The sequence below is a fragment of the Notothenia rossii genome (assembly GCF_949606895.1).
Source record: "Notothenia rossii genome assembly, chromosome: 4".
NCBI classification, from domain to species: Eukaryota; Metazoa; Chordata; class Actinopteri; order Perciformes; family Nototheniidae; genus Notothenia; species Notothenia rossii.
Genome location: NC_136902.1, coordinates 44,640,508 through 44,655,160, shown reverse-complemented (window position 1 = coordinate 44,655,160; position 14,653 = coordinate 44,640,508). Strand labels below are relative to the sequence as shown.

The following is a 14,653-nucleotide window of genomic DNA, read 5'->3' as shown; positions in this document are numbered from 1 at the left end:
TCAACTGCAGCACAGCGCTCCATTTTTAACAAATATAACTCCTCTCTCTCTGATCATGACGGATTTCAATCCCGCTGTTCTGAACACATGATGACGGATGTCTCAATGTGCATACATGCAGTCAGCTGGTCAATTCAGCAATTTACACTAGTTATTTTTGTGCACGTTAATATCAGTCAATTCATATTTCGTAAAGGATGTGGGTATTTTAGTATCAACATGTATTGGAAATATGCCCAAAGGGAAAAATAGAATCAGTAGGACCCACTCACGGGTTGGCTCAGAAGATTCTAGCGTGTATTTAAAAAAATAAATCAATGGAATCAATTCATACAAAATACAATAAAAGTGAAGCTCAACACCCCGATAAATAACTTTGCTGCTCTAGCAAATTGTCAATATAACTGAGTGATGAGTGTGTGACAGATGAGGCTGTTTCTCTGCACACACCCATTTATATATTCAGTCTCTGAGCCTCCTGCTGCCTTCCTGCTTGTGTCTGTGGGAATGGGTTTTGGGTCAGTGCTCATGGCCTCTTTATTCCTGTTTAGCGGTGGCTCTGACACCTGGCCCGCTCCCCCCCAGCTCCTAATTAATCGCTGCTGATACTAACAGGAAGCGAGCAGCCGGAAACATGGGCAATTTGGATGCAACAGTGGAGGCTGGCAATTCAGGCCCACTCTGAGAACCAACAAAATACTAAACACTCAATTCAATAATAAAACAAAAATACTATAATTGTTTTTGTATATTGTTATGTGTGATAAAACTCTAACTTAAAAAAGTTAAAACAATTTTAAATGTTCCCACTTTGATCGGAAAACATTTGTAAACATTTATGTTAATGAAGGAGCTGCTGTCGCCTGTCCACCAACCAGAACATTATGCACATGTTTTCCACTGACTCCTGTTTCACACCCCTGTGAAATGGTCTAGCCTGGTGAGTATAGGTGCTGACCAAACTCAAATTAAGGCATCCTTAGAAGCATCATGGGATGAGCCTTAATGATGCCGGTGACAGATGTAGTTGTGTGAACAATGAGAAAATGAGTGACACCTGGATGACCAGGGAGACAAGATGTTTCAGAATCTTATGAATCCAGCCAGCACTTTGTGTTGAATCAGACTGAGGTCTCTGCCTGGCTCAAAGCATCAAACTGAAAGATCTTTCTCTGTGGCAGTATGGGAAATGTAGGATCCACTGTTTTGGGGGTGTATCAGGGACTAAAATTGATGGTATATCCTTCTGAGTGACTGTGGCTGTGAGGGAGTGTGGTCGTCTTTCAACCAGAAGGTTGTGGGTTCGATCCCAGCCCATGCAGTCAACATGTCGATGTATCCTTGGGCAAGATACTTAACCCTGAGTTGCTCCCGATGGCATGGCCAACAGTGTGTGAATGTGTGTGAATGTTAGGTCCTAGAGTAAGGTACACTGCTCTGTATGAATGGGTGTGAAGGGGTGAATGACATTTAGTATGTAAAGCGCTTTGAGGGGTCTTAAAGACTGGATAAAGCGCTATATAAGTACAGTCCATTTACCATTCTGCTGCTTTAAATGTAACCAATCTGTTTTTGTCTCACTCTTACGAGTCCTAATTTTATAGAAGCAGAATAATAAATCAAGCTGTGCTCTGTCTGAAAATCCTGACAGTATTCCAATATTTACACATCATTTGGCTGCCTGCAATTAACCATGAACCGTCGATCATTCCCTTGGAGGTAAATCTGAGATTTTTTGTTTCTAAAATGATTATAGAAAATGGTCAATTTTTATATATTGTATCAACTTCTAGTAATTGCTGTTTGATGAACCGTGTGTTTTGTATTAGAGTAAAATGTGGGCTCACCTCTAGTGTCGCAGTGATCTCTGTGCTGCTCCTCTGCTGCTGAAGACACGTGAAGCTGAGAGCAGCATGTTTGAGGGCGTTCAGTGAATTACTTCCGCTCTGTTTGTAGGCTAATAGCTACTTTTATGCAAAGACTCATTGAAGTGGGCAACTTGTGTGTTAGTTTGTGCAGTTGTGTGTGTACTTATTAGATCATAAAGGCAGACAATAAAAGCACCAGAATTAAACAACTGTCACTTAAATGTATTTTGTGACGGAACATGAACAGGAAGTCCGGCTGTCATCCCTCGTCTCAAAGCCCCTGAAGGGAGAGGCTTTACTCAGCACCCGGACTCTCAGGGTGATGTAAATAATTGAGGATGTGTTGGATACCCAGAGCTAGCAGCATGGTTTCACCTGACATGTGGTGGGGGGATGGCACACAGATTATAGACCTCACTCAGAGGTTTATGGATGTAGAGTCAAAGAGAGCAGATGCCTGGGGCAGGAGAGGAGCTGTCAGGGAGCTGTGGCTGTGGATGTGTGTGGCTATTATTAGCACTGTGTTTAAATATACAAAGGGCAGTTTTGGTGTAAGCGTGTTGTTTCAACAACCTGTGAGATGATAAAAGGCTATTTAGGAAGTCAGTATTATTTTTGACAGATTCTTCATAAGTTAATCAGCATTGTTCACATTACAAAGTGATCTACCAGCAACTTGCACTTTCATGTACAAGTTTCCCAAAACAGTGTTGTTACACCTTGAGTTGAGGAACGCTTGACCTTTCCTCTTTTACTTCCATAGATCTCTGTGTTGGCATGTGTTGCAAAGAGGGATTTGAAATCCGTTTCTCATGTCTGTTTGAACACAGTCCTAGTTACTGTAGGAAACATAAAATATTCAGACACAGATGAAAATGATGAATTATGTGAGACTATAATTATTGTTATTTTGCTCCACCATTTACTGTACAATCATGCTCCTGACTGAAAGTGTCTCCTTTTTAAAAAAAATCATTTTTACTTTCTCATTGTCTGTCATACACATGCAGCTGCACACACTCCTCTGTTCCGAGTAACGGATACAAGATAAAAAAAAGAGTAACTGCATTCCCTTACAGTTACAGTAAGAAAAAACATAATCAGATTACCGTTACATTTTTTTATACTGAGGATTGCTTGCAAGATAACAATGTATCAATAAAGATGGATATATTAAAGGTAGACTTACTGCCTGGGTTTTCTTTTTGGTTTTTCTTTTCGCTACTTTCATTCTTTATTTAAATAGATTTTTTTAATGCAGTAGGTGGACACCTGATTCATTAAAATGAAAATAAAGTTTTATTTTAATTCATATATTAAACTAAAACACTTGTTGTAAGTGCTCCTATTCTGTAGGTCTAGCCTACATTTAATAATACACATTTATGATCCTGAATATCTTGGTTTCTTCTTTTCTATGGTCACATTGTTCTATTTTCTTACATAATACACTTAAAGGTCCCCTATTATACTGTTTTTCATCAATACGATATACTTTATTGTCCCCGTAAGGAAATGTGTTCTGGACTCCGTCCTGCAGTTGCACATACATGTACATATACAAACATAGTAAACAATAAGAAATACATACAAATATCATCACTCATACACCGTTTGCACATACACAATACACAGACGCACCTACTGATGCAGGCGACCTATTGCACAACCCTCATGGCCAACATGAGTATTACATCACAGTTGAGTGTTGAGCAGCGTAATGGACAGAGGCAGGAATGAGTGCTTCTAGAGCAGGGGTAGCCAACACGGTGCCCGCGGGCACTCAGTCGCCCGCAGGGGCAACGTGAGTCGCCCGCCGGGCATGTTCTAAAAATAGCTCATCAAGCAAATCCAAAACAAAAAAGGAAATGTAATTAAAATAATCTACTCTAGGCATAAACGAAACCTAAATCATAGCGAACTCTATCTACTTACTACAACTCTATATCTATCTAACACCCCACCCCCACAATGAATATCGACCACTCACGTTCTTGCTTGATTTGTGGGACCAGCGTTGCAGTCGGGAAGAAAAGCAACGTGGCACCTCTCCGCTGATTTTCCTTCTGGCAGAATCTACACAAAACATCAGCCCCATTGAACAGCCTATCATGCCAGCCTATACAACACATGAGGAGCAGAGTTTTACTCTGTGTGTGTTGTAACTTGTATACAGGACTGTCTCAGAAAATTAGAATATTGTGATAAAGTTCTTTATTTTCTGTAATGCAATTAAAAAAACAAAGATGTCATACATTCTGGATTCATTACAAATCAACTGAAATATTGCAAGCCTTTTATTATTTTAATATTGCTGATTATGGCATACAGCTTAAGAAAACTCAAAAATCCTATCTCAAAAAATTAGAATAGTTCCTCAGACCAAGTAAAAAAAAAAGATTTATAACAGCAAAACACAATCAAACATTTGAAAATGTCCATTAATGCACTCAGTACTTGGTTGGGAATCCTTTTGCACGGATTACTGCATCAATGCGGCGTGGCATGGAGGCAATCAGCCTGTGGCATTGCTGAGGTGTTATGGATGCCCAGGATGCTTCAATAGCGGCCTTTAGCTCATTAGCATTGTTGGGTCTGGTGTCTTTCAGCTTCTTCTTCACAATACCCCACATATTCTCTATGGGGTTCAGGTCAGGGGAATTTGCAGGCCAATCGAGGACAGTAATGCCATGGTCAGTACACCAGTTACTGGTGGTTTTGGCACTGTGGGCAGGTGCCAGATCATGCTGGAAAATGAATTCCTCATCTCCATAGAGCTTTTCAGCAGACGGAAGCATGTAGTGCTCTAAAATCTCTTGGTACACAGCTGCATTTAGTCTGGGCTTGATGAAACACAGTGGACCAACACCAGCAGCTGACATGGCTCCCCAAACCATCGCTGACTGTGGGAACTTCACACTGGATTTCAAGCAACTTGGATTTTGCTCCTCTCCAGCCTTTCTCCAGACTCTGGCGCCTTGACTTCCAAATGAAATACAAAACTTGCTTTCGTCTGAAAAGAGGACTTTGGACCACTGTGCAACTGTCCAGTGCTTCTTTTCCTTAGCCCAAGTCAGACGCCTCTTCCGTTGTCTTGAGTTCAGAAGTGGCTTGACCATGGGAATACGGCTATTGTAGCCCATTTCCCGGACACGTCTGTGAACAGTGACTTTTGATACCTGGACTCCAGCTTCAGTCCAATGTCTTTGAAGCTCCCCCAAATTCTGGAAGCGACTCTTCTTCACAATGCTGTTAAGGCTGCGGTCATCTCTCTTGGTTGTGCAGCGTTTCCTGCCACATTTTCCCCTTCCAACAGACTTTTTGTGGATGTGCTTTGAAACTGCACTCTGTGAACAGCTTGCTCTTTGAGAAATTTCTTTTTGTGTCTTACCCTCCTGATGGAGGGTGTCAATGACGGTCCTCTGGACAGCAGTCAGATCAGCAGTCTTCCCCATACTTGTGATTTAGTTTACTGAACCAAGCTGAGTGTTTTTCAAGGCTCAGGAAACCCTTGCAGGTGTTTCGAGTTAATTAGACGATTCAAGTGATTCGTTGAACACCCTACTAGTATACTTTTTCATGATATTCTAATATTTAGAGATAGGATATTTGAGTTTTCTTAAGCTGTATGCCATAATCAGCAATATTAAAATAATAAAAGGCTTGCAATATTTCAGTTGATTTGTAATGAATCCAGAATGTATGACATTTTTGTTTTTTTAATTGCATTACAGAAAATAAAGAACTTTATCACAATATTCTAATTTTCTGAGACAGTCCTGTATATATTTATTCCACTTGACGCACACACATGCATGGCGTAATCTCCCCTGGGGACAGGGGGGACATGTCCCCCGCACTTTTCGAAATCCCGTTTGTGTCCTCCCACTTTACAAATATGTTTATTATTATTTTTTAACGCAACCCGTCATCGCCAAGGAGGAGCACACAGCCTCTGTGAGCGAGCGAGAGAGCTAGGGAGAGCGAGAGAGAGAGAGAGAGAGAGAGAGAGAGAGAGAGAGAGAGAGAGAGAGAGAGAGCTAGGGAGAGCACACTTTTATCTATTTAATATAGATAAAGTAAGAAGTCATTCCAGTTTGTATAGGACAGTACAAAAAACAGTTTAAAAGGGGAGTAATTAGTAAAATATGCAAAAATAGAAAGAAAGAATGCTAATTAGGTAACATAAGATAAGAATAAACCAGTTTAAATGATTTGTTATTGGTTGTGATAATATTCTAAAGATGATTGGAGTATTGAAAAGTATACAGCTCCCTTTCATATGAGTGTTGAGAGCTGTATCCATAAATTCATTTTGTACTCAAAGTGCAGCAGATTGTTGCATTTCACTTCAACATTTAAAAAAACATATTTTAGAGGAGGTGAGGACCCCCCTAGACGATGTGAGATCCCCCCTGGAGGATGTGAGCCCCCCCCTAGAGGATGTGAGGTCCACCCCCAAATAAAGCAGGTTAAAATTATTAAATTGCATACATTTTCTTTGAGTAAACACTGAAAACGGGTCCCACAGACCCAAACAGCACACAAAGGTTAAAGGTAAGCATATAAAATATAAAATATATACACTGCAAAAAACTAAAAAAAGAGGAGTAAAAGTAGCCCCCGACTTGCTTTATATTTTGACAGTAGCACTCATCCTAAACAAGGTTGGTGACCCCTGTTCTAGAGGTTCAGCCTGCTCTTGGGAACCCTGCATCTTCTACCAGAAGGAAGGAGCTGGAATTCTGGGTGGAGAATGTGGGGGGGGGGATCAGACATGGTTTGTTGTGCCTGTCTAATAATGGACTGCTCATATATGTTAAGGAGAGATGGATGTTTTTCGACCCCCATAATTCTCATAGCAGTCTGTACCAGGTGAGCGATCTGTGACGATATTTGGTTGAAAAGAACACAATGGTGCTCGATTAGGAGATTCAAGTGATAAGGTGGGGGGGGGGGGTTACCTTGGTTGGTTATTGGCTAATGGTTACACAAGCCCAAAAAAATCGTTATGACATCATAAAGTGGCCAAAATCTGGCAGGTTTTTATATGGATCAGGACAAAAAGTGAGAGAATCTTTTTTCCTGAAACTTTCAGAATCTCTTTACACTTGTTTATGTAGAAAATACATGAAAAAGTGGATTTTGCATAATAGGTGACCTTCAAGTAAAAAACACCTGATATTTAATGTCTCCTAATTGCGTTTGATGATGAGGCCATCCATCGGAAAGTAATCAGGTTACTTTTATATTTTGATACTCAAGTTGGATGACTGATTAGAGGTAACCAGTAATTGTATAGGATTACATTTTTTTTTTAAAGTAATCCTCCCAACCCTGATGTCCACATAGTGATTTTATCCAGCTAGACACATGTTTCACAAACATCCCAATTGTTTAATGACCAATTACAGTAATTCGACACATATCTTAAATATAAACTCATTTCAAATAAATAAATTACATTCACCCTTATGCAAGTGGTCAGGATGAATGTGATCTAAAAATAAATTACAATTACAGAAATGAAGAAATGTCTGCCAGTGCAGTATGTAAAATGACTGAATTCAATTTCCTGTAATAAACTCAATATCTATGACTGAATATATAATATAATATTTGATTTTCATATTTGATTTTGTCACCTGCAGAAGTACTAATGGACTCAACCACAGCAACAGCAGAACTGGGCTGGACCATCTACCCAACACAGGGGGTGAGTGGAACAAACCAATACACAAGGAACCGCCTGCAGTATGCAGCTGACCTTCTGATGTTCTGTTGCAATGGGACAGTCGCCATAGTGATGCATTCACAGTAGCTTTTCAGGTTGAAATGCACCAATGAGAGGACTCCCTCAGTGTCAATAAAAAACATTTGTTTAAAGCTCTGGAATTAGGAAGAGCCTTGTTTCAGTGCTAACGGATGATGATGAAAGCCTCTATACATAACGTTTTAACATGTAAAGTAACCAACAATTTCATAGCCTTTATGTGCCTTTTATCTATTCTTATGTGTGCCTTTTATCTATTATTGTAATATTATATTTTATAATAATGTTATGTTTGCTGTGAAGCACTTCCGTAAACCCTCTGTTTTTAATATGTGCTATATAAATAAAGTGAATTGGATTGGATAAATGTAGGTAAGAAAAAATAACAATATTTTACTCTCAAATGTAGTGAAATCGATGTATAAAATAAATGCAATGAAATGTAAACACTTAAGTAAAGTACAAGTTGCTCATCATTTCAGAAAATTAAATCTACAGAGAGTAAATCTGATACATTTCATAACTGGTAGCTAATGCCTGTTGTTGACGTTCTAATCCAAATGTAACCCCATTACAGCTGGGTAAAGAATAACATAAGAAGGTAAACAAATATACTTTTTGACTGTTACAACTTTAAAAAAAAAAACAATTTCATTATGAATGTGTTGTCAAGCTATATTCAGTTTAAACCATAGCCTTCTTGTTGGAATACAGTGTTTACAACTATTTTATATTAACTGCCTAAAATAGTTCAAGAGTAGTGTAGCATGTTTAAATCTGTCTTTGTTTACACCCTCCTGACAAACAACCTTCTGGAAGTCATGAAAATGTTGACCCCGATAAATAAAGGTGGAACTAGTGACAATGTTAAAGCACTGCAAAACCTTCTAAGGTGTGTTCAGACTCAATGTGAAATGAGTGATGATGTGTGTGTATGACAAACCAAGTATTTCTTTTGGGCCGTACCACTTCATAAAACCTATAAGTGTACGTTTTTGTAGTTCTTGTTCATTAATTATGTGTCACTGAATAAACTGTTGTTGCTTGTGTGTTTTGTAGTGGGAAGAAGTGAGTGGCTATGATGAAAACATGAACACTATTCGAACATACCAAGTGTGCAACGTCTTCGATAGCAGCCAGAACAACTGGGTCCGCACCAAGTACATCCGGCGCCGCGGGGCTCAGCGCATCCACGTCCAGATGAAGTTCTCAGTGCGAGACTGCAGTTCTATACCCAACGTCCCTGGCTCCTGCAAGGAGACCTTCAATCTGTACTACTATGAGTCGGACTCTGACACAGCCACTAAATCGTCCCCCCCCTGGATGGAGAACCCCTGGGTGAAGGTGGACACTATAGCAGCCGATGAGAGTTTCTCTCAGGTGGATCTTGGTGGACGAATCATGAAGATTAACAGTGAAGTCCGGAGTTTTGGACCTGTTTCGCGCAGCGGCTTCTACCTTGCTTTTCAGGATTACGGTGCATGCATGTCAATCATCGCTGTTCGAGTCTTCTACAGGAAATGTCCCGGTGTGACCCAGAATGGTGCTATCTTCCCGGAAACTCTTTCTGGAGCAGAGAGCACGTCTCTGGTGGCGGCCAGAGGGGTGTGTGTTCCCAACGGGGAGGAGGTGGATGTTCCCATCAAGCTGTACTGCAACGGGGAGGGGGAGTGGATGGTCCCCATCGGGCACTGCATGTGCAAGGCCGGGTACGAGTCAGTGGAGAATGGAACGGTCTGCAGAGGTAAGACACCACAGGGTCTAGACTAGAAAGCATCTCAGCAAATATTGCATGTGACAGTAAAACATGAGTGTATATGTGTGGTCCCAACCACATTTACAAATAGGGTTGTTTTTTTCTTTAGTACCAGCGTTATGGGGAGATTAATCAAAGTTGCGAGTACAGTGTTATAAGAGCAGTGTACCGAGTGACAGGCACTGCTACACAACACCAGTCATTTTCCTCAACCTAATCATCTGTGTCTTCTCTAATAAGGAATGAATGTAATTCATTGTTTCAACTTGTGTGTTCTTTATAGAGACTAACGTGTCCTCTATGCAAGCCTCCCGTGTCTGTCCTCACATCCTCGGGACTGTGAGACAGACACGGGCTGAGCAGAGGGAAGTCAGTTTGGTGCTTGTGAAGCAGGCTGTTGAAATTATTATTTATTTACTTGCGAGCAGTGACACGATGGGGCAGCTGCTGCAGGGTGCAGTGTCACAGTTACAGTGGAGGAGGCCGGGGGAAAATGGAAAATAATTTACAGATTTCTTCGAATTGTATGATTGAATAACAGAAACCAATTGAAACTGTTTGCATTTATAACGTTTGATAAACCATATGACTTGAACCGTTAGTATAAATATGAGTAAAGGTTTTCATAAGTACAGTTTTTTGTGAAAGAAGCATGCGGACTGTTTTAACTCTCTCAAAAAAGAATCGGAATCAATAAGCAGACCTGGAAATGAAACTGGAACCTCCAAATCCAAACAATAGCCAACCCTATTTACTAAGGAAAAAAGGTGAGAAATTAAAGCTAGATTGACGTGCATTTTGATGAAAAATAACTGTAGCTAGTTAAGTAAGTTTAGAGTTATTAGTTCAGCCTATATGTAAATATTAACATTGTTGACTGAAAGGATATGCAAATAAGTGAGTGGCGTAATGAAGTGATGTCAAGCAACCTTTTCGAGCAGACGTCAGCTACTTTCCAGTTAATAATCTTAAACAGGTCCTTCCCTGTATCTTGGCTGAGTGAAGACTAACATGTGATGCAATATTTAACATCTTTAAACAAACAGATAGAGGTCAGAGGATTCTTCCTGCATTGCCTCCTGGGATCAAGCATTTTGGCTGGCTCCTGTGATGGTGGCCCAGGACGGGGTCCACAGTAGAGCTCCATCTCCTTAACAAGTGTGTCATAGACTTTGGCAAGACTCATCCTTTCATGATGCATTTGTAACAGACCAATAGTTCACATGTGAGTTATATCTCAAACAGGCTCCGCCCTCTACTGGACTCTATGGGTACTACTCTCAACCATGCTATGCGAGCATTCACATACCGAGTTGCAAAAACCTAGCCGGCCAATCGGGGCGAGCCTACCTGAATGTGTGCGCAGGCCCACTGTATATAAGGCGGCTAGGCCTCCTGTCTGTCATCCTTTTTCTCTTCAGCGAGCAGGACAAACAACTGACATAAATAAATGTGAGAAAAGGAAAGAATAAGAAGGAAAAAGTTACCGTTACGTTCGCCATTCACGTTCGCCATTCCAGCGGGGCGGATGGCTCCGGGGAGGAGGATGACGAGGACTTCTCGTTGTAGGGCACTTCCCGGTCCGGCGTCCATGGAAGTCCACCACCCAGGTCTGTACTTCCCCCTGGTGATGACCATGGCGGCGGAGCCTGGCAGCCCATCTGATCCCACAGGCAGCAGGCTGGGCAGAGAACCTCTGCCCCGCTGCCGCGTGACAGGGCGGCTGCAAATAAACACAGGTGTTGGGCGTCTCGCTGATTGCTCTTCCGAAAGATGCCCCCACCTCACCGGAACGGAGCGATTATTTGGCCGCAGCATCGGCCAAATGAATATCCTGGTCCACGGTGTGGCCGCCGCTGCTTGTCGTGTGATATCCCTGGCCACAGTGGGATCACGCCGCATGGCACTTTCCAAAAAGTAAAAAAGCTGTGGACTGACAGAATGGATGGACACTGAAGCAGGGGTACTCACTCCAGTTTTGTCCCTCCTCCATTCAGGGGCATAAGAGAGGCAAATCTATCATCCCAGGAGGAGATGAGAGGAGTTTCCTTTCAACAGAGATTCAGGACCTGTTGCAAAAACAGGCTGTGTCTGTTGTGCATTCTCAGGACAGAGAAAAGGGGCTTTACTCCATGTACTTCCTGGTTCCCAAGAAGACTTCCTGGATCTTCGCAGCCTGAATCAGGACATTGCCTGCGAAAAGTTCCATATGTAAAACAATTACTGGAACTAGGGCAGCCGGGCGATTGGTTCACAACCATCGACCTGAAGGACGCTTACTTTCATGCAAAAAATTGCTCCAAAGCACAGAATGTATTTGCGTTTTGCCTTCCAGGGAGTAGCCTACGAGTACAACATACTACCGTTTGGTTACTCCCTATCGCCACGCACGTTCAGCAAATGTGTGGCCACAGCGCTTCAACCGCTTCGCGACCATGGCATGAGGGTTTTTCTAATACGACCTCATAGTCCAGGGAAGGGGCAAACATCGCCCAATTGATCCAATTGGATTGCGGTCAGAAGAAGAGCAGTCCCATACCTCACCAGCAGGTGGTGTATCTGGGGATTTTGCTCGATGCAGGCAGACTACGTGCCACCTTGTCAGAGAGCAGACAGGCATCCCTTCTTCAGGCAGTTTGCAGACTGCGACAGGGGGCAACGGTGACAGCTTTGACCATTATGCAGACTCTGGGTCTCATGGCGGCTGCTCACCTCGTGGTACCGCTGAGGTTACTGCATATGCGTCGCCAACCTCCGATACTGGGGGTCCTCAAAGCATCTGCGGAGGGGAACTCCACTGGTCCGGGTGACCTCCTACATCACGGCATCCGTGACAGGATGGGGGGGGGGACCTGCCTAGAGAGAGCTATAGGTGGTGGCTGGCCTCTGACAGAGACTCAGCACATCAACCTTCTACGGCTGCGGGCAGTAGTGTTGGTCCTACAGCACTTCAAACCCTTACTACAGGGCAAACATGTGCTGGTGAGGGCGACAAACGCACCACAGTTGCTTTACCCGGAGGTGGTGAAGCAGATCTGGACCCAGTTCGGGAAAGCGGTTATGGACCTGTTCGCCAACCAGCGCAACAGCCACAGTACCCTATGGTTTTCCCTGGCTCGGCAGGGCAATCCACACTTGGGGTGGACGTGTTTGCACACGAGCCATGGCCAAGAAAGCTTCTCTACTCCTTTCCACCGCTGCGTCTCATTCTCCCCCTCCTGGAGAGGAAAATTATATTATATAGATAAAGCTTCTCAAATATATTCACCAAGACCTGATGGTGTTTTTTTGATAAATTATATAATTTAAATTATCATAAAACATTACATTTACTGTATTAAAGTTTCGTATGGATGCTCATGAATATATGCTGAAAACCCATTATGAGTACAAATGCTCACCTCACTACAAATAACTGTAGTGGAACTCATATTATAAAACAATAAATAAGGATCAATAAAAAAGAATCACTGTTTTCCAAAATGAATATCTTGAGCTATGATCAGATTTAGTAACGTTTGGCTATCAAAACACTTCATGAACCAATTAACCACCTTCATTTTCTCTGTGTAGAACAATAAGCATCTACCATCATACATACACTGATGAATTAATGCAGCCTTTTGAGCTCTCCTTCTTGTCTTTTGTAATCACAGTGTCCTCACAGTGTCCTCAGCTCCAAATGTTGGGACATGTTTCTGACCCAGTGAGCAGCTGAACTGACAGCTTCTGAGAGAGTCCTAGAATATGTCACCTCGATGATATGACCTTTATAAGATGCAGATGTCCAGGCATGACTCATATATGCTCTGCTGAACTGTAGTAGCCTCCCTCTCTTCTGTCATCATCCTTCTGGACCTGTCTGCTGCATTCGACACGGTGAATCATCAGATCCTCCTTTGCACTCTCCAAGAACTTGGAGTTTCAGGCTCTGCACTTTCCCTCCTCACCTCATACCTCAAAGACCGCACCTACAGGGCAACTTGGAGAGGGTCCGAGTCCGACCCTCATCAATTAACTACAGGGGCCCCTCAGAGCTCTGTCCTTGGTCCCCTCCTCTTCTCTCTGTACACAAACTTGCTCGGATCGGTCATTAGCCCGCATGGTTTTTCATACCACTGCTACACTGACGACACCCAATTAATTCTGTCTTTTCCCCGCTCAGAGACCCAGGTCGTCGCACACATCTCTGCTTGTCTAGCAGACATCTCTCAGTGAATGTCTGCTCACCACCTCAAGCTCAACCTTGACAAGACTAAACTGCTTCCAGGAAAAGATTGTCCCACTCTTGACCTAACAATCAACATTGGCCCCTCTGTTGTTTCCGCGACTCAGACTGCAAGGAATATGGGTGTGACCCTAGATAACAAACTGTCCTTCACTGCAAACATCGCTGCTACAACCTGCTGCTGCAGATACACACTTTACAACATCAGGAGGATACGTCCCCTCCTGACCCAGAAAGTGACGCAACTTCTGGTCCAGGCTCTCGTCATCTCACGCCTAGACTACTGCAACTCCCTCCTGGCTAGTCTACCTGCATGTGCCATCCGACCTCTGCAGCTCATCCAGAATGCAGCAAATCGTCTGGTCTTCAACCTTCCTAAATTCTCCCACTTCACGCCGCTCCTCCGCTCCCTTCACTGGCATCCAGTAACTGATAGAATCCACTTCAAGGCACTTGTACTTGCGTACCATGCTGTGAATGGATCTGGCCCTTTCTACATCCAGGACACAGTGTTGGGTATAACGCGTTACAAAAGTAACGGAGTTACAGTAATGTATTACTAATTAAATCTGGGTAATATACTACCCATTACAATTCGCAGTAACGCAGTTACAACTAATTTTAACCCGAAATGAAATGGTGTTTTTTTTAAGAATTCACTAACATTGCGCGACATTCTGACACCAGAGAAAGATTGTGCCGGTAGATTAGCAAGCCTGGTGTCAGGATTCTCATGTTATGTCACGTTTGTAGTTTTGTATGTCTGGTTATGGGTGTTTTCCTCCTTGTATATTTTCTGGTCCTTCTTCCTGTGTTTTTCCCCTGTCGTTAGTTTCCCTGGTGTGTCTAATTGTCTGATTGTGTTCACCTGTCGCCCTTGTGTTTCTCCTCCCCTGCCCGGCTGTTTCTCGTCTTGTGATTACCCTTCCCTGTATTTAGTCTTGTCTCTTCCTGTGTTCAGTGTTGGTTCGTCTTTTGTTGGTGACTGTGTTCACCGGGGAGTGTTCCGTTTGTCTATATTATCCTTG

The 14,653-nt window shown here is 42.6% G+C and overlaps 1 protein-coding gene across 1 annotated transcript in view; it reads left to right on the top strand.

Moving 5' to 3' along the window:
* LOC307035346 (ephrin type-B receptor 2-like) overlaps positions 1–14,653 on the top strand; it is a 91,295-nt gene that overhangs the window by 54,013 nt on the left and 22,629 nt on the right. The window contains exons 2-3 of the mRNA XM_079674536.1: positions 7,520–7,584; positions 8,701–9,385. Of these exons, the coding sequence (XP_079530662.1) occupies positions 7,520–7,584; positions 8,701–9,385 (750 nt within the window). The remainder of the gene's footprint in view (positions 1–7,519; positions 7,585–8,700; positions 9,386–14,653) is intronic.